This window comes from Thunnus albacares, chromosome 15, assembly GCF_914725855.1.
Source record: "Thunnus albacares chromosome 15, fThuAlb1.1, whole genome shotgun sequence".
Classification (NCBI taxonomy): Eukaryota; Metazoa; Chordata; class Actinopteri; order Scombriformes; family Scombridae; genus Thunnus; species Thunnus albacares.
The window spans coordinates 8,731,100-8,750,906 of record NC_058120.1 but is presented as its reverse complement, the minus strand read 5'-3'; the positions used below and the strand labels follow the sequence as shown (position 1 = coordinate 8,750,906).

At 37.0% G+C, this 19,807-nt stretch overlaps 1 protein-coding gene across 1 annotated transcript in view; it reads right to left on the bottom strand.

Annotated features, from left to right (window-relative positions):
• The window catches only part of sntg2 (syntrophin, gamma 2), an 84,635-nt gene that overhangs the window by 30,823 nt on the left and 34,005 nt on the right, over nt 1–19,807 (bottom strand). The window contains exons 9-11 of the mRNA XM_044375489.1: nt 10,905–11,029; nt 3,620–3,749; nt 1,636–1,674 (exon numbers count right to left, since the gene is read on the bottom strand). Coding sequence (XP_044231424.1) covers nt 1,636–1,674; nt 3,620–3,749; nt 10,905–11,029 — 294 coding nt within the window. The remainder of the gene's footprint in view (nt 1–1,635; nt 1,675–3,619; nt 3,750–10,904; nt 11,030–19,807) is intronic.

The following is a 19,807-nucleotide window of genomic DNA, read 5'->3' as shown; positions in this document are numbered from 1 at the left end:
CAAGAGCTGCAGTGAGGCAGCTTCAAAATGATACACTTAAAAGATACCCCACTGTAGTGGTGCTGCAGTCCCAGCTGCAATGCAACAATGTAGCTTTGATCTACCCAAGATTGACTTGGGAAGTTTCTCTGCTCTCCTCTAAGCAGCATATCTGTACTGTATGTACTATACTGCTTCATCTGCTACACTCACTCCTAAATCTAGTGATTAACAATATATCAATGTCTGCATGTTTGCCTGGACTTCTTCCTGAAAATACCATCTCACCTACAGTATGAATGAGGTTTTACTCAAACTGATAAACAGCATGACACAACTGCGCCCATCTCAATGATGAATATGTGTTACAAAATGTTTCATTTGCCTGAATAACTGTATTTATTTGGCATACTACCATATATAAATTCAGTCCAGAGCTGCTACAACAGCTGCGGTTGTATGCTGATGATGCAATTCTGTACACCTCTTTAATACTTCCTACAGAGAAGGCTGAGTGGGAAGCTAGCTTGTAAAGGGATCTCCATGGAAAGCAAATTGAAAACTACCTTCAAACCAGCATATGTCTATGATAGTTCCTAATGGAGAAAAATTTTATCGACAGCCATGCTAGCAGCTCTGTAAGGCTGTACTTTGGCACAGCTGTGCTTTGAGCTAAATGCTAACATCAGCATGCTAGCAACCTCACAATGACAATGCTAACATGTTGATGTTTAGCAGGTAAAATGTTTATCATATCATCAAATGTTGGCATGTTAGCATGCTACCATTTACACTAAACACAAAGAACAATTGAGGCTGTTGGGAATGTGCTGGTATTTGATCATAAACCAAAGTATTGGACAAAATAACATTTGACCTGATGATAGTGCTAGATAAAAAGTCAGTGGATCACCAAATAGCATCAACATTCATTGTTTGGGCACCAGGGATATCTGTATCCATGAAAACTCAATGCCAAATGTCAATCCATGCAATAGTGAGATATTACACTAATTTCAATAGTGAGAATCTGGTGTACTTATGACTGTCTGCATTGATATCATGAAACTGTTGTGCTTGTAGTGAAGGAAATTACACATACTATACATATAATCAAGTTTGAATACTTTATTGCACATGTCTGAATACAGTTACAGCACATGTAATCATGGTTCATTTCCACTGTGTTTGATCAGTCTGAATCTTACCATGTAACCTTTAACTGAGAGAACTTTAGGTTCATGGAATGTGTATGACCAAAGATATCTTGGTCTTTGGGAATGTAAGCAGAAAATTTGCTGACTTTTAACCGTTTAGAAAAACCAAGGCTAAAACGGTGCATCAGAGGGTAGCAAGATTGCCAGAGTACTTTAGATGGGAACAAAACCAGATAAGGATGTTTACTGAAAGAAGCAGCCTTGACAAGAGGGAAGAGTTCCAAGGTATAAAAGGTATAAACATTTTTTCCTCTGTGTGCACACTACAAACTAACTTTGTGCTTTGTACCATGTTTTGAGCATAAATAAAATGTGAATACAGTGTGAGAATTTTGTCTTGTTCCTTTTTGTCAGAGTGGAATTTCAAAATTATCACTACACTCTGCTTTCAAAAAGATATGTTGTACTGGTATGTCGAGTTAGGCCAGAGTTGGCATACCTGATCATCTGAAGAGCAGTACTTGTTGACTATCTTGATCTGTGAGAGAAATAAAAAGAAAACAATCAGTCACATACACAATTACAAAAATCATTACAAAATATACATTAAGGTATCATGGCTCCTTAAAACCACTGTTAATGAGATTGTTGAGATAGTAATAACAAACACAAACATCATTACACCAAATGTAAAGCATTACTGCCCCTTGACCAAATCTGCAGGTAAATCTAGGAAGGATAACAGATGCAGATATAACATGATTGTGTAAATTTCAAATATCCAGTGATTTTAGCTCTGCTCAACACTTGAGCTTGAGAAATTTTTTTCCACTCATGATAATCTGTGAGAGGAACAGAAGTGACTCTACAGCTGATGCCATAATTCTCTATTGGTTGTTGCCTTGGCAGTGCACGTCCAGGAATTTGGGGGGTGGAGTTTCTGAAAGAGCACGAAGGGAGGGGTGTATTTGTTTGGGTGTTTAGTTCAAATATCAACAATCTTTATCCAGAATGACTAACTCTAACTTGATTAGCTAGCTAGCTAGCTACAGCTGATCAAAACTGCCTGCAACAGTTGTAATTTCAGTTGACAAAATCAATGGTCGCGGGCTAGAAGTTAGAAGTTTGTTTTCATCTGCCTCTGTCTGAAATCAGTGACCCATTGTTTTAAAAATTACTGAGAATTTGATAGGCTTGGCGAAGGTCAGTGCGAATGTAGCAAAAGTCAGCCATCAGGATATTCCAAAACTGTTAAATTTTAACAAGCTATCTGTGAAGCTACTATTTTTAACATTTCTAATGTGTGTCTTGGAGGTGAAAAAGAGGTATGACACACTCACCAAAGAGGAGATCTCAAAAGCTCTTACAAAATGTTGTACGCCTTTCTCTGGAATGAATTATCACTCAGCCAGAAAAGTTTTACAAACCAGTGCAAAACATTTTCACATTGAATGCCCCCCCTGGTGTGTCAGGATATCTGTCTCAGCATGGTGGTTGCTCCTAGCTCATTCCAACTCAGGTACAAACTGAAGGTACATTGTATCACCTGAATTCCTTTCCATTATTATGCGCTAACAACCAGCCTTATTCTTTTTGCTTAAGCCCTTCCAAAACATCAAACGACCCAAGTGGCATCAAATAATCCTTCATCATGCCAGATGACAGTCATCCACATGAAAAAGACATGAGGGACCCCAAGGGTGTCACAGAGTCTATTTAAAGATTGTAGGTCATTAAAACAAAAGTTCCGCTCTCCCAAAGCAGGCACACAATTACATCCTGATTGGCCATTTAGCAATCACACTCCACGTCCGTAATTAGGTGATGCAGGCATGAATTAATCACACTTTTTAAAAAAGGCAGCTGTGCAATCGAGGAGCATGGGCATACAGCACGTCTGCATCCTTACCAAAAATGCATCACATCATCAGTGTGATAATCAAAGTGAAATAGGAGGAAATGAGAGAGAGAAGTGCACATGCCGAATGACTACTTAGCAGTCATTAATTAGGTATGAGAGAGCTTCTTTTTGTCAGCAGAGGGGGAGAGGTGCCACTGAGCCACTCAATGAGTGCTTGTCAGGAAGGGCCTATTAAAACCATGCTACACTGTAGTCTGTGTGACTCTGAAAAATCAAAAGAGGGCAAAACACATGTAACAACTGTGGGCCAAACATGTTTAGAACATGTTTAAATGTTTTCCTTATTAACATGGTATTATAAATAAAATCACAAGTTGGTAAAAGGGAAAAAACAGGCTAAAATTTTAGTGATTTTCTGATTCTATTAATTTAAAGTCTGCCCCTTTAGATTACTTAAAATAACTGTCAAACAATCATAAACAATCATGTAAGGAATCATCTGTAAAAATGCTTATGTTAAGCCATTCTGTGGCAGGGATGCAATTATGTAATAGTACTCTCTTCACCTTCATTTTCAATAACGACTCACAATAACGTCTCTCATGTCTAGAAATGGACTTACATTCTCCAGTGTCAAGTCATTGATATTTGTAGATATTGCTTGGAGCCAGTCTGTGCTTTCTGCTGCAGTGCAAAATTGAAGAATATTGGTGCTGGCTCCATCCAAGGCGAAGACTTCAAAACAGTTGGACCTGGATGAGCATAAAGGTCAAAATTAGACAGGAGTGGTGAAGATTGAAAGTAACATTGCACAAAGTGAAGCTGGAGCAGCTTGTTACTTTCAAGTTACTTAACACTGGAACTGCCAGGAGTCGCTGTATACCTAAAACCACCAACGGTTAAATTTAACTGTGCACCTAGCTAGCACATTTCTAATAATAAATTTGTATTAAAGCAATGTCTTCACAAAGGATTGTCTAAAGTCATGGAATGAGTTTGTTTAATCGTCAACTATGTTTTGTTCTTGTTTTATCCTTAAGAACACTAATTGCTTTGCAAATCAGTCTAAAATGACACTGAACATGGGCATTAAAAGGAAATTTTTGCATATTTGGGTGGTGTGATATTATAAAAAAAACAACATTCATCACATAATGAAATAACCCATGTTGTTTAAATTACCAAAGAAGCCTAAATACCCTACATGGACAATAATGAGCCACAGTAATAACAATAAACAACCACTGCACTTATGGGTGATTTTACCTAATCAAATATTAATTTAGGCATTTCAACAATATGTGAATAAGAGGTAAGTTTACTGAGGTAAACCATTGTTTATATATATATATATATACATAAATAACACAATGTCATGTTATAAATTAAAACAGCTTTGGTGTTCCGTTCATGAAAACAGAGTAAGGTAACGGGCAAATGAGGATAAAAAATAATATAATATAATAAATAAACGGTAACATGGCAAAACAAAAATGAATGAATAATCAATTAACTAAAAATAAGTTTTACAAGCAACCAAAGTTTTTCGAGTAGGCTAAATCATCTTCATCTGAATAGATCTGATTATATGTGTCCCTTACACACATTCAGCACCTTGACTGTGCATATTCCACAGACAGCTTTCCTGTACTTCAGGCACTTGGTGAGGGTTTTTTTGCAGGTCATTCTCTGCTCGTTTCATAATTTAAAGAATACAGGTTTCAAAGAACTTGACGTAGTTGTCAGATCACACACTCCAATGAATGCCGTTGCCTAGCAACTTTGAATGTTTAAACATAAACCACACAAAAATTAATGCATTTCATATACGGGTAAATTTTACCCAGTGTTTTTATAGATATAAATGCCTGTGTTTTTAATCTGGATTTATCTTCACTAATTTTAACAATAGGAGGTGCTACACAACATTATTTTAGGAAACAAGCTTTTTTAAACAGTTCAAAGTTATTGTGTACTTAGCATCATTTGGGTAAATTTTTTCGAGTGCCCTGAGGCTAAGTGCACTGCTTTACTGACGCAATTAAATTTCTCAACTGGTGGGGTGTTGATGAGGTCATCTAAGAGAGATCGCACTCATCTGGAAAAGGGGATACTTTTGGATATTTAATTTCAGTGCATTTGCACGCCACTGACACTTTTAGCCTCAGAGACAGCTGTCAAGAAGAACCACTAAACACGGAAGCGCTTTCATGTGACGCCTAAGCGGTTCATGAGAGTGGAGAATTGGCAACATTAGGAGAAAAGTTGCAAGGGCTGGGAGAAATTTCAAACACGACGGAGTGCACATGAGAAGTGGGGAGATGTTGTGGAGGTACGTGAGGTGAAGACTGATAAACACGGGGAAACAATAGAAAGCATCTAAGACAGCTCCTAAACCAAACTGTTCTCCCTCACTCACACATGCAGCAGTTCCTCGAGGTTAGATGTTACAAAGTCAGCATTCCTAACAAATCCTCTGGTGAGCATGACTTTCATACTGTTTCTGCAATAGGCTTGTTAAAATCTTATGTTCTGCTGCCTGTGTACTGACCCAGTGGCTCTCAAGGGCTGATTTTCAGTGGACTTAAATGTTGTTTTTTTGATTTAACAAGGGTGCAAATTCTTTCCGCATCAGTGTGCCTGACAAAAATGAACTTTACACTGTGATTTGTACAACTGTAAAGCATCCCTAATGGATGTTAGATTATTTTTATTTAAATGCTTTGTCTTGCAAAGCAGAATACCTTCACACCAAAATATGTACAACTCTCTCAGTTAGTGCTGCAGAGATAAAGTGAGCAGCTGATGAAATGACATTCGACACTACAGAATCTGCAGTACATCATTTAGAGCCCTTTCAATTAATGCAAAACCTTTGAGACCGTGCAGTAATGGGGGAAATGCAAGCAACTGCAATGAATGAAGAGCTCCAAACGCGGAGATTAATCAAAGGAACGGGCAGCTGGCGGATCAATGTCATGAAAACACAACCTCAGTCAGAGGGAGCTGTTAAAGCCCTTCCACCTTCAGTGAGCAGGACAGAAATCCTCACTGAGAGATAAGATCTTGGGAGAGTGGGATTCTTTCATACATCTACACCGTTCCCAATGGCACAAATTATTGTGCCTTGCCCGCTGACTAGGCAGTAATAAATCCATTGAGACAGAGCAGAGACATATTACGCAATCAACATGCAGAATGATACATGAAGAAAATATGAGGGAAAGTGTTTTTGAGAGGAATCCAGCTGTTAGTTTTAGTGTGAATGGCAACGAGAGAGAAAATGTGCCATGTCTAATGATTAGCGAGGCGGGGAAGAAGGCAAGCTTTGGGGCATTTCGTTTTCAGCATAATTAATGCGAGAAACGTGTTTGCTTTTGATTTCCTACCAGGAAATGCATGCTGTAGATGAAAGTTTAAGTTTGAACCCATGACACTGATCAAACCAATAACACACAGCTGAAATAGAAGTGTAAGACTAGATCATCAAAGTGTAATATCATATTTTTTTAATCAAGACAAATTAAGTAATTTGTATATAACTGATGGCTAATACTGTTTGCAAATTACTGCAATTAAAAAACAGCCGGTGACACAGCGTGGTAGGCAAAGCTGTATTCATTTGCAAGTTTTCATTCCTTTCAAATATATCCGTTTTGACAGCTAAAACAAAAGGCTGAGAATGCCTCACTGTCAGAATGAGGAGCTAGTCTAACACCTTAGTCTTGCCAAAAAAAAAAAAAAATCTGTGCAAAGAAAGGAAACAAGGCCTGCTCTCTACTTCTTCACTGTCAGTTATCCATGTGGCCTTGTTTTCAGACTACTCTTTTTTTTTTTCAAAATGAACACAAGAACAATTCCCCAATTCCCCACCAGGACAGAGTTTAAATTGGGTAATTGGGAGAAAAACTTTGAGGAAAAACTGTATGTCATCCCAATTAGGAGCATATGTTCCAGCAAAAATCACAGCAACACTGGATAACCTTCAGACACAACAACAATACAGCCTGCAGAGTCCACATCGCCATTAGAGTAAACAGCAGCTTCTGATCAACACTAATGGCAGCTCCTTATGCTTTACCTTGGAACTGAAAGTGATAATACTGGCCAACCCCAACACCATTCAAAATGGAATAATTTCTTGCTGTAAAGGTGCGCTTCCTGTATGTACTATGTCAATACCCTACGTTTTGTTGAATAATTTAAGTCTTTAATGAGCCAGCCGGTAAATGTGCCAACACTCTGGCTTTATTGACCAAGGATAAAAAAGCTTTGCAGAAAATCATCCTATCTGACAGTTACACTATCGTAATGTGTACTCAAGAATTCTGGCATGTGCAAACGAAAAAAGAAATGAAAAATAGACACAAACCTGCTCTGACCTAATCCAGGTCCCATGTAAGCTAATACAGCATTAACTATTCATTTCAATGGTTCAGCTTCAGCTCAAACTGCCACAAAACTTAGAAGGAAACTCTTTTCTAATAGTGACTTCAGATAATGATGTGAAATGCAATAATTGAGTTGGCCCTTCTTCATATTTGGAATTCCAAATAGTTTGCTACACACGTCCAATGTGTATCTAACGAGATGAAACAAAACTGATGAAACAGTTGAAATACGTCATAAATTATACTGTTAATCATTTATTAATGTGTTACTTCTATTTAATTGTAAACTATTACCATAGTTACAACAATACTTGTCAAGGCTCCATAAATTTCTGTTATACAACTCTGATTTCTAATGCAAATAAAAAATAAACATAAACTAGGTGTCATGACATTTGCCGCTTTGCTAATTAAGAAACAGAATGAAAATCAGATTTGTGATTAATGGTATGAATACACACTTGACCTCACATTTAGGTCAACACATTGACTGTGTACAGCTGAAGAGGTTTATTTCCACACTGTGATAGTTAAGTGATGGTTATATTTGCCTTCTGATCAGAGCTCAGAAAGAACCAAGACATGTTATGGCTAATTAATAGGGAGTTTCAAAATGTTGAATAAATTCTGTAATTTAATATTAAAAAAGCATGCTGCATTTATTTTTAATGACCTTGTGATCAACAAAAAGTAATAAGAAATAAAAATTAATTTTCACTCAGGGTATGAAGACATAACCCTCTGTTATAGTGTGTAGCCATGTTCTAGTTGAGTTAAGGAAGTTATTAATGTGACATTTTCTGTATTGGTTAATGAGAAAAGACTATTTTCTTTTAGCCACAGGGCTGGATTAAGAAAAATCATCATAAATGATCTACCTAAAGTAGCAAACACTAAGTCTGACCATGTCCTGTGGAGATAATTATATCAAGAGGAGTCACATCTGTTTACCCCTGTTAACATCCTCATTGATTGGATCCGTATTTGTGTATTCTGATATGTCACCCATGTTTTGTAGAGTAAACTCTGATATTGACTTGCTCTCTGCCTCCAGGGATCTTTATTGACTGAACTCAGCTATTCCTGCATTTCCTTATTAGGTTGAGTCTGACTAAGCTCCGAATCTCCTCAATACATTTCTTCAATATTTCACCCGCACTTAGCAGTCATTTAACTTCTGATTGGACCAAACATCTTGCAGAATTTGTTTTGCAGTGTCAAAGCATTTTCTTCAAAATAAAGTCTAGAAGTAAAGAGCATCTCTACTTCTGTAGAGAAACTCCATATTGAGGTATCTGAACAGTCTTCAGTCAGTGATGTGGACCGTGCTACAGGCAAAGCAGCAGTTTTAACATCAGCTGATACTTGTCTACTACTGTACCACTGTGACTATATTTACTTATGTTACCTTATGGATAAATATTTCACTTCAAATGTTTTCTTGTAATTTCAGGATTATTTTACAATCTACAAGATTGTTATGTATCTATACCTTTTGTATTGCAATTTTATACATTTATATGCATTTTTAACTTTGTAGAATTGGGCTTTTCCTCGTTTGTTTAAGTTGATCAATGTTGTTATCATGTTATTGAATGAATAACTGCTTTAAAAGAAAGAACCAGTCTTTTTGTTAAAGATTAGAATGAGCACAGAAGAGAAACTATTTGGTTTAAGGGTCTTACTTAGTATACTTAGTTTTCTAAAATTACAAAATGCACTGCTGCACTCAAGAAAGTGTATATTAACTATTCATATTAGAAATATTTTTTTAAATACACAATAACCATGTTGGCCTATTAATCAAAATATTTATTTTCTAAATGTATTTATAGTTAATCTCATTCTTAAATTATCAAAAGCAGAAATAATTTGACATGACAACCTGTTTTATTGTATTTAAATCTCTAAAATTAGCTAAATAAATAAATGATATATATGAATATGCTGTACCAGTCAAAAGTTTTCCCATTCACTTGAGAGAGAAAGTGTGTCCAAACTTTTGCCTGGTACTGTATATATTATTAAAAGTCAGTTGTATGAGCTGCCATACACGTACTCCTCCAGCACACAAAGTCGGCACACCAGATATGCACCTATTATTATAATTGATTGCTTTGTCTTGTTCCCAGAAAAAAATGATGAAGAAAAATAATTAATATTATAATTAAAATATCAATTATCCCACATTTCATTGAAACCTATATTCTCTAAGATAGTACTAGCGTGGAATGATACTGTATTAGAGTAACCCCAGTAATACATTTCAGCAGGCTTGAACTGACACAAATATAAAACAGGTTCAAGACTTTATATTTAAGAATCTCCCCTACTGAGGTGTTCAGCTGCTGTGCTGTAACTGACCACAACTCTTAACCTCTCTGTCAGTAGGACATCCCCAATGCAGTGCAGCATTTTATACAACTTTCCTTATCGTTGGCAGTTGCCCAGAGCTTAAAATGGGATAATACCCAAAGAGGTGTCCAATAAACAAGTTTAATAAGAATCTTTAATTAAATGTGCAGAGCAGAGCTCCAATATTTGTTTATCATTATGTACCTGCCTGCAATTCTCGAGTTGTGCAGCTAGACACGCCCTAAAGAGTGCAAGAAATGATAAGGTAAAATGAATGAGGAGAATAATTTCCAATTTGAATGAAAACCAATTACAAAACATGAAATTAGATGTTTCATTAAGCTCCTTGTTAGAAAAAACATTCATAGGCATTTAGAGCATATGCACAAGCACTTAAACCCATGACACCAAACTGGAACCTTAGTCGTAAATTTAAAAACCAAACTGTCACAGGAATGTTGGATCAAGACCAAAAAAGATTACCCGAGTGTCAAACATGATAAACCTGCTAATTATATACAGTAAAGATGTCAACAATCTCTTCTTGTGAGACTTTGATAACAATTCTAATTAGTGACTGTAATCGGCCTCAAAAAAGCCACCCATGGCAGACTGTGTGAAAATGACAAAAACAAACCAAAAACACAAAACCTGATCATGCATTTATGAGAAACATGAAAATACATGAAAAACAGTCCAGAAAAATAAAGGAAATTGCGTGACTGAACAACTGAATGTTTATTAGCTTGGTATTTGTAAGCTGTGACCTCTCAAATGTTAATAGCACTTCCTGAAATTTCTGTAAAACAACATCTATTGGGTTTATTATTTTTGTCCTGCATGCTTGGAAATAAAATAAAATGCTGATTGAAAAAGGCTTAAAGAAAAACAATTGTGTTTACAAACTGTAGACAAAAAGATCGATATAAAAAGGACAGGCATAATAATCAAATGCATTTACAAGTTCGACCAGTGTTCTCAGTCACACCTTCTGAGCCAGAGCCTCACAGCTGCAGTGACCTTTTAAGCCGTTTATGCCTGTGCATAGATATTGGCATTAACATCCTCCCGCCTAAATGAAAAGTGCTTGCTAAGCCAACAACTGTGCTCAGTGAACTGTGGACCTTAGAGGTGAATTATATCATGCTGGATTACCCTTACCTTAATTTATCTGTGCCAGCTTTGTATCTGGAGACTCTGGCCATCAACAAGGGCAGGGAGACAGCATCCAGCCAGCGTTTCTCATACTTTGGTTCATTAGCTGAGGGCGAAGGGGGAGATGGAGCCTGCGTAGAATACATGAACAATGCAATGAGCTTCCTGCTTCTTTCACCAAGTCCCTTTGATCATTGAGATGTGGCCTGAATGCAACAATTACACCATTTACATGCACAAAGAATTCTCAACATGGGCTGGTCAGATATGTGTAAACATCAAAATAACACATTTGGATACTTAGAATTCCTGCGTATAACACCAGCACCTACTGTATCACCATTAATACCTTAGTCCTAATCTGCTATTGTATACAGTCCCAAGCTCCCACTGTCTGCTCTCTGCAGGCTTGTCTCACCTGAGGTCATAGACTTCCTCTGCTTCCTACATGTAATTTTCTCTTAAATTATCAAATGTATGTATGTACTAAAGTATTTTGTTCTTTTTCTGCACTGAAAGTTAAAGGGCTAGTCTCCAGTCCTTTGATCTTAGGTTTAATCCCACTCAACAGCAGTCAGTCTGGTGTTATGTAAGAATGTCGACCATGCGTTGATGGATCAGATACAGCAGCTTCTCTCCAGTGATCTTAGTTATTTACCTCAGAGTCAGCGCTGCATGAAACTGCACATTTTTGTTGTCAACATTTTAATTGTTCAACTCTCGTCAGTTCTTCCTTCTACAGGGAGAGGCCTCAATGAGGAAGGTTTAGCCATAGCAAAGTTGTGTAATTAGTTGACTAATTAAATTTTAAAATTGACAAAACTAATCACCAACAACTCTGGTAATTGATTAAATATTTATGAGATTAAAAAAGACAAAATTTGCTAGTTCTTGTGGATATCACATTTAAGATGCTGACACAAATTGAAAATATCTAGGGTTTGTGGATTGCTGGTCCAACAAAAAAAAAAAAATATTTAAAAGACTGATATTGTTTACTAATCAGAAAAATGATCAGCAGATTAATTGAAAATGAAAATAATTGTTAGCTGAAGCCCTGATTCATTTAGGCAAAGAGTTGACAGGCTAATCAGGCCATAGAGTAAGCTGAGGCCAAAAAAGAGGTAACATTCGTTATTTAGTTTCAAAGAGAAACCGAATAAATTGTTTTGTTTATTTAAATGGCTCCTTATTACAGTAGCTGTCACCAATACTACAACTTCTCTTTCTCAGGTCCACAAGAAAAATAACTAGAACTACAGCAATTTAATTGAATATAATTATGCAGTGCAAAATAATATTGAATATGAATAGATATTTTGAAACTAGGTAAATAAATATACCTAGAACCAGTGCCATTTAGTAACACTAACAATACTGACAATATATGAAATCATAACCATGTGTGCCCTCATTGTGTACAAATACGTTCACCAGTAGAAAGCATGTATTTACCCACTTTATACACACAAGAGGGTCCAGAGTAAAATCTATGATGAGTGGATAAAAACAGACAGAAAATGCCTCTTGACTTTCATTAATGACAGATTGAATCTGGTTCTGATATGATCTCAACTGTGAGTGTTGTGGTTTCAAGAAGTCATTGATGGATGACATTCATCTCAGCAGCTGTTTGTTTCTATAAGCTCTTTTTGATAGATTTTTGAAAACTGTGAGCCTGTAGTATGAGCTGCTGACTGTGGAAAACACACAGGTGCATTTCAACTTTTCAAAAAAATTACAATAGCAGCTTAATATCTGGCTTATAGCAATAATAAAGATGTTAATGTGGCATGGAATCATCTTTTGTTTTTGAAAGCTGTGCTCTGGTTTACTTTCTTTTGGTAGCAATACTCAAGGCAACAAGCAGGATTTCGCTTCACAGCAATTCACTGTCACTATTATAGCCAACACTTCTTTTCCTCATGTTAGTAGTCTACTGCTCAGAGTAGGAAGGGGTGGATAAAATATCACAATATCACACACTGGCTCACATTCAAACTCCTTTGTGATAAAGTTTTTTTTTTTGGACAATGGCTTAAAGGCTTTATACAGCTGAAATAGAGTATAAAAGTGATTCCAGTGAAGACATGATTTACAAAGGAGAATGTCTTGCCACAATCACTAAAATGTCAATATTACTTTAATATTGTTGCAAAAAATTGAATTCTCTCTCACAGAAGTTTCATTTCTTCACCAAATGTTTTCTGCAAGTTGAAATTCTATTACAGTATGTCCTCCAGAGGTTTTGAAGGAACAACTAGTCTGCAGTCTGGTTCTGGACAATGGACTGCAGCAAATTGCTGGAAACACTGCAGCATCTTATCACCTGTCATGAGCAGTTACTTAAACTGGTCAACTAAACTCAATGGTATAATTTGCACTGGGGACAGGAGGGACATGTCTCCCTCACTTTTCAAAATTCTTTTGTCTCACCCACTCAGATCTCTCTGATCAGTGTCATCTGGTTATCCAGCCACTATAGTGCAGATGAAAGAAGAGAAAAATTTTGGTGGGCTAATCTGAGTTGCTTTCAGTTATTACCGCATGCTCATAGCAATATACTAGACAGGCAGCAGTTAGTAGTACAGCGAGGGCTTTTCAGATTATTTTGTCCTGGGATTCGCCTGTCAGGCTACTTACAGGCCCGACCTTATTGCTGTTGGGGGTGTATGCAGCCTAAGAGAAAGACCTGAAGACCAACTCGAAGCTGAAAAAAGAACTTCACCATGTCCACAAGTTTTTTTGGATAATAAATATCAGTTAATCTGTATTTCTACTTCATATTATACAATTAACATTCAAATAAAGTTAATTGAAAATCAGTCAAAGATATAGCAGTAAAGGATTTTTTCTTTTTGAATGGTGTTCCTAATATTTTGTCCACCCATTAGCATACATGAGGGGGGCAAAATATTAGGAACACTTTTCAATATAAAATGCACTCCAGTACGCCATCACCACCCACTACGACCTCAATAATAAAGATAAAGTGCACAAAGACAGATGCTAAACTCAATTTTTCATATTACTATTGATATCAAAGTCAAAATTGTGATTGCGGTATGACAATACAAAACTGCAGTTTTTCAGATGCCTCTAAAAGCGTTCAAATTTAAAGATTTAATGAAGCCCCCAAGGAGACTGATGGCAGCGCATCAGGAAGATACATTCTAAAGGTCCTGAAGCACAATATATGACAAAAGCTTTGATAGCTGGAAGAGCGCCACATTTAAATGCAAATCACACTACACTTAATGAAGAACAGATGCATTACACGTTATCTAATGAGTTACAAGCTTAGGGATCAAATGAGTAACGCTTTAGCAACATCAAACAGTGAATCATTCCTGCAGCTAAAGATTATCTGTCAGCACAAAATCCCAAAACTCCTCCGAACAACACCAAACAATCAGTATCATTATACACACAGTACAGGTAGGTGCGTGTTCATCACACAAGAAGCAAATCACCTGCCTCCCCCCTCCTCGAGTTCAAAATGGCTGAACATATTACCAGAGCATTAAAATAGCCTCTGGGTAGAATGTAGTCAAGAATGAACAGCAGAGAAAAACTGCATACCTTTGCAAATTAAGTGGCACATCATTGCTGAACTACAACATGTCGCATGCAGACCCCTGTCAGCTGCACACCAGTAATTACTACATTTCTACAGAAATGATCATCCTTTTCTCCATTTATCTCAACCAAGAACACAATGTTTTAGTTGACTCTCAAGTGGAGCTCTGCAGTGAGTAGGTGAGGTGGCAGGAAATAGAAAACTATCAGGCTGTCAGAGTGGATTACTCTGACAAAGCACCTGCCTCTACTGAAGAGCTGGAAAATAGGAACTAAAGCCACTGTGTTGTTTTTCGGATCAGTCAGCCACTCCTTCACGGATACTGATACTCCAGAGGTGAATTGAAGCAAGCATAATTATTTGAAAGCATGTAAATGAATCCATAAGGTAAATGGCCCAGGGTACAATGAAAAGGAAAACCATATCAGTCATTTCAATGTCAAGAGTCCACACTGAAGACAGAGCTTAGTGAATTATAAGCATGTTGTGTGAGTGCTTGGAGAAGAAAAAACTCAAGCAAAAACATGATTATACCTTTTAAACTGTACTAGGGGTGCACAATTCGGGAAATCTCATGATTCGATTCCGATTCTTGGGGTCATGATTCGATTCACAATCGATTTGCGATGCAAAATCAATCAGGTCTCAAAGGAAAAAAAAAAATCACACTAAATCAAATGTAAGATTTATTTTCCTTTAGTCCACTCAGTCAATAGGAAACCAAGGCAGCCCTGAGACAAGAGGTAAAACGAATACTTGATACAAAAATAAAAATGATTGCAATGATAAACTGCTGAGTGTAAAACCTCAAATAATAGGCTAACTTAAATTCCTACTTCAATTAACAAAATCAAACAAACAATAGCTGCCTGCTACATTTAGCTGCAAAGTGCATACAAGAAAACTGATCACTCTTAGTGAGTGATTATTATAATTGATTTTGTTTCTTTCTCTTAATTTCTCATGCAGATTACCATCTAATTGATATTTGTATATTTACTACATGAATATAAAGTAATGAATCGGGCAGCTTCGCTATTTACCAAATTTTATTGACTGTTTCAAAATACAGAGCAGCTGTTTAAACGCTTGTTTCGCTGCTGCATCTCGTTGGCTTGTTTTTGGCAGTTATTGTCATAAGTTTCAAGGAGACGTTTTTCATTGAGAGAAAATAACTTTCTCATTCCCGTCCTCAGATAATCAGCTGGCAGCAGATCTGTTGTGCGTTCAGGCTGTGGTGGTGGGGGCTGCAGGGGCCGCAGCGAGAAAGTTGAACAAGAATCAACTTTTGGAGAAACGCAACCTGTAATGCTGTACAACCTGCCATATGACAAAAACATCACTAGGAAGAGGGGAGGACATTTCTCTTCGTTTGATAACGTTAAAAGTAAAGTTAGGCTTTGCTGACGGCTTCCCGACTCATTTCAAAAAGACGAGAGAGAAGCAGTGGTTGACAAGCTAGAGAGTGAATGAAGAGTGAATGAAGAGGAGGAGCTGGTAACATTAGTGAGGAAGCTGGTGAATCAGATCAATAAAACGTTATTTTCTGACTGTTTCACATCGGTTACGAATAAATAAGCCCACAATGGCACAAACCTGCGGAAGTGCATTGCAGCGCCTGATAATGGCATTAAGCTCCTTCTTCCCTTCGAGATAAGAAAATCCAAAATTTGTCCAAATAATCGCCTTCATAGCCGATGGACCAGGTTGTATTTGTTTTTCTGTCAGGTACTCCATTGCTCGCGGCCTCTCCATGACACCCACTTCACTTCCTTCTTGCCCCCGGATTTGGGTCCGCGGCGTCATTGTGCCATCTATGGGATTTAGCGAGCTAATTCATTTCAGGAAAAAATGGAAAACAGCATCGTGGCAAGACTGAAAAATGTGAATTGATTCTCTGAATTTCTGAATCGATTCTGAATCGGCAGAGATAGAATCACGATTCTTATGTGAATCGATTTTTTTGCGCACCCCTATCATATACTATAGGTCATATACTATATGATAAATGTAAGAAAAACATAGTTACTACTGTATATTTTGTTGTGTGAAATTACCTATCATTACAAGAGTAATGGTTTGGTTCATTGCTGCCATGCCACAGTGAAGGGGTTCTTTTGTGAAGAGGTAAGGCAATTAACTTTTTTGTTGTACTTTCCCTCAACTTGCCTCCCCTATTTTGACTTCTGTTCCTGCATTTCCATAGTTTCAACACCTCCCAATGTACTCAGCTGGCCTCGTAGCATCCAGCCGTTAAATGTACAGGTATAGAGAGAGATATGAACCTCAGGAAAGCAATGTCTTTTCTGTCAAGAAAACTGGAGCATCATGAGCCTCACCTCACTGTGCCCCTTGTGGGTGCACTGCATTCGGGTTTATTGGGTCTGCTGTCAGTATAGAAATTGCTGTCTCTTACTCTGTCATTTCTCCCTGTGTGATTGTTAATGAAAAATGGTGAGTCTAGATAGGAGCCCTACCCCAATTCCACAGAACTCAGAAAAGCATTTATTGCTAATGCTTTAGACATTACCCTAATTTCATGTGCTGAAAACATGTAATTTGTAGTAACATTCGGCCTTTTGAAACAACAAAATGGACCCAGAAATGCAAAGAAAATTTTTGCTCCTTTCTTGAAGTGGATGTTGTGGAACATCATCAAGGTTATGTTGGCAAAAAAACAAAAAAAAAACAAAAGAAAAAACATCCACATCACAGCCTTGGGTATGGCAGTTGGCCTGCAACATAGCTTGTGAATGTAATATAAAAGGTTTAGCACCCAGGAGGTTTAACAATCAGCTCTAGCAAGTCAAAAGACACATTTTGTCTCCTAAAAGCTTTTCTCTTTGTCATCAACTTAACATTTTAAAATAGTGAATGTGTTAGCAAATAGTTACACATTTACACATTCAGCAGTTATATAGCATTTATTTGTTGTGTTTCTGGCCACCTGATAAATGTAAATCTCACATTCACTCTTTTTAGCTCTGGTTTTGTCTCAATCACATGCTCCACCATGTTCACTAGCTAGCTGAAAACGATTTCTATCTGCTGTTTGGAGCTAGTCAGGTAGTGTACAGTGAGTTTATCAGAGCTTTTTTTTTATTTTTATTTTTATACTGAAAACAGGTAGATACTGTGCTGTGAAACAAAACAGTAAAGTTGTTTTAAAGTCCTATCCAGAATAATGAGCTGAAAGATGCTAAAAAGCTCTGTAAAGCTGAGGGAATCTCTAGAGTTGGGTGATAATTCTCTGTAGGCTTTGTCACTTTCTCATGAGTAACCCCTTTCATACTATATGTAGTGTATTGATAAATTGTTAATATAAAAATTTTATTAGTGCAGCATTAAATGTGCCCAGAACTTGAGTTGGAAATGGCACCAATCTGTGCCAACAACTTATTTGTGAGACTCACAAAAAACCCTCTTGACCAAGTTTCTCAGATGAAAAAAAATCATGGGCTTTGTTCAAAAGTGAGATACAAAGGCAGAAAAAAACATTTGCTGTTATTTCCTGAACTATCCAGAATTTGCAAAAGATGTGTAGTACAAACAGGTCAAATACCATTTCAACCCTCACCCGACCTCAGGTTTAATGGTCCTTTACATTACAGACTATTTCATGCGATACAGACTTGCTTAATGGCATGCAATGTCATTTTTGTCTTTTTAGGGGAAAATGAAGTTATGGGTTGCCCTAGTTTCTTGCAAACCTTTATCTGGAGGCTTCCTATCATTACAGTCTGAACATTAAAGTGAATTCACATCTTATGCTGCACTGAAAAAAAACCAACACAACAAGCAATTATTCTAAGAAGAAAAACAACCACTCACATCATAGTCCTTATTTATAAGGCAAGAAGAATCTCACTTGACATGTGCAAAAATTTACTGGAGGCCAGCTTTTGCTATTTTGTATTTCTGGGGTGAGGACACTGCATGGCTAATTGTGTTTGTCAGCCACCTAGTTTTCAACAAGGGAATTAAATGTAAAGATCTGGCTCCAGCCAGCTGACCTATTATGTCACACTGAGTCATACCTAAGTTGTTTTTGCATAGGTAGGCATGTGTCAGGGCCTATTTTTTTCTTCAGATTAACCATGTGTACAAACTGGGAACTGAAAGAAACCATGCAAAGGTCCAGTGCACAAAGATGCTTTTCCCTTCTCCAGCTCCTTCTAGGGATTTTAATGAAAACACTTTAAATCTAGATTATCTATGAAAGGTTAAAGTGGCAACCTGCTGTCCTTCATGCTTTCTCTGAATAATGCATGTGAAATGACGAACTAGAGATAGAGTCTTTAGAGTTACTCTTTTCATTATAGATTACCGTATTAATATGCAATTTTCTGAGGCTTTACCATTAAAACAGTGAAATAGGGGCTTTGGGGGAAAAAATTAAACATTTACATTTTTCCACTCATCTACTTGCACAGTGTGCACCGTTTAGCCCGTAGACTCAACAGCAACATTAAGCCCAGTGTATGCTTTCCAAACATTTTGCTTCATTCCAGTTTCTGCAACACAAGCAAAACATTTGTACCTGAGCCATTCTTCTAGGATGGGCAAAGGAATGAAGAGTATTTACTGTATGTTTTTGGGAGATATTGCTGGATTAGTCCTGTTGATACAGATGGTGAACTGATTGTATCACATTGTGTTTCAATAAGACTGAAATATTGTTCTGTGGAATCAGCAAAAATCCACAACTGGTACAGCATCCGACTATCATTCCCTGCAGTATACGCTGTAATCACAGCCACCCCCACCCTACGATGAGACAGGCTCAGCAGCTTTCACTGCTAACACACAACCTAATGAAATGATTCTGGCTGTCTGGTCTTGCCTTTGACCCTTTCTTCCCTAAGAAACCACACCAACTGATTGAACTGTTGTGTGGTCTTATAAGATGACACAACAACAGTATTGCTACTGTGTGCAGAGATCACATCACAATAATGTGGCTTCACATGTGAGATTTAAATTAATGAATGGGGATGGATTCTTCACATTCAACATTCAATAATCAATGTGGCTAATTCACAGTTTGTAGTTAATGTATGATTAAAAATGTATAACTGAGCCATCTACTGCATAAAAATGAGTGATGATTTTGTATAAGTGGGTGAAATGGTTCAAATCAATGTCATATCAGTAAGAATTTTTTTCCAATATCAATATATTATGATATATGCAAAGTAATTAAACAGATTAAATGCAATGTTCCATTCTTTATTTCGTTAAACAAGTCTTTAGTGATTCATTTTGTTAGTTTCTATTTACAATTAACATGAAATCATTAATTTAGACAACACACAAGCAAACATGAAAA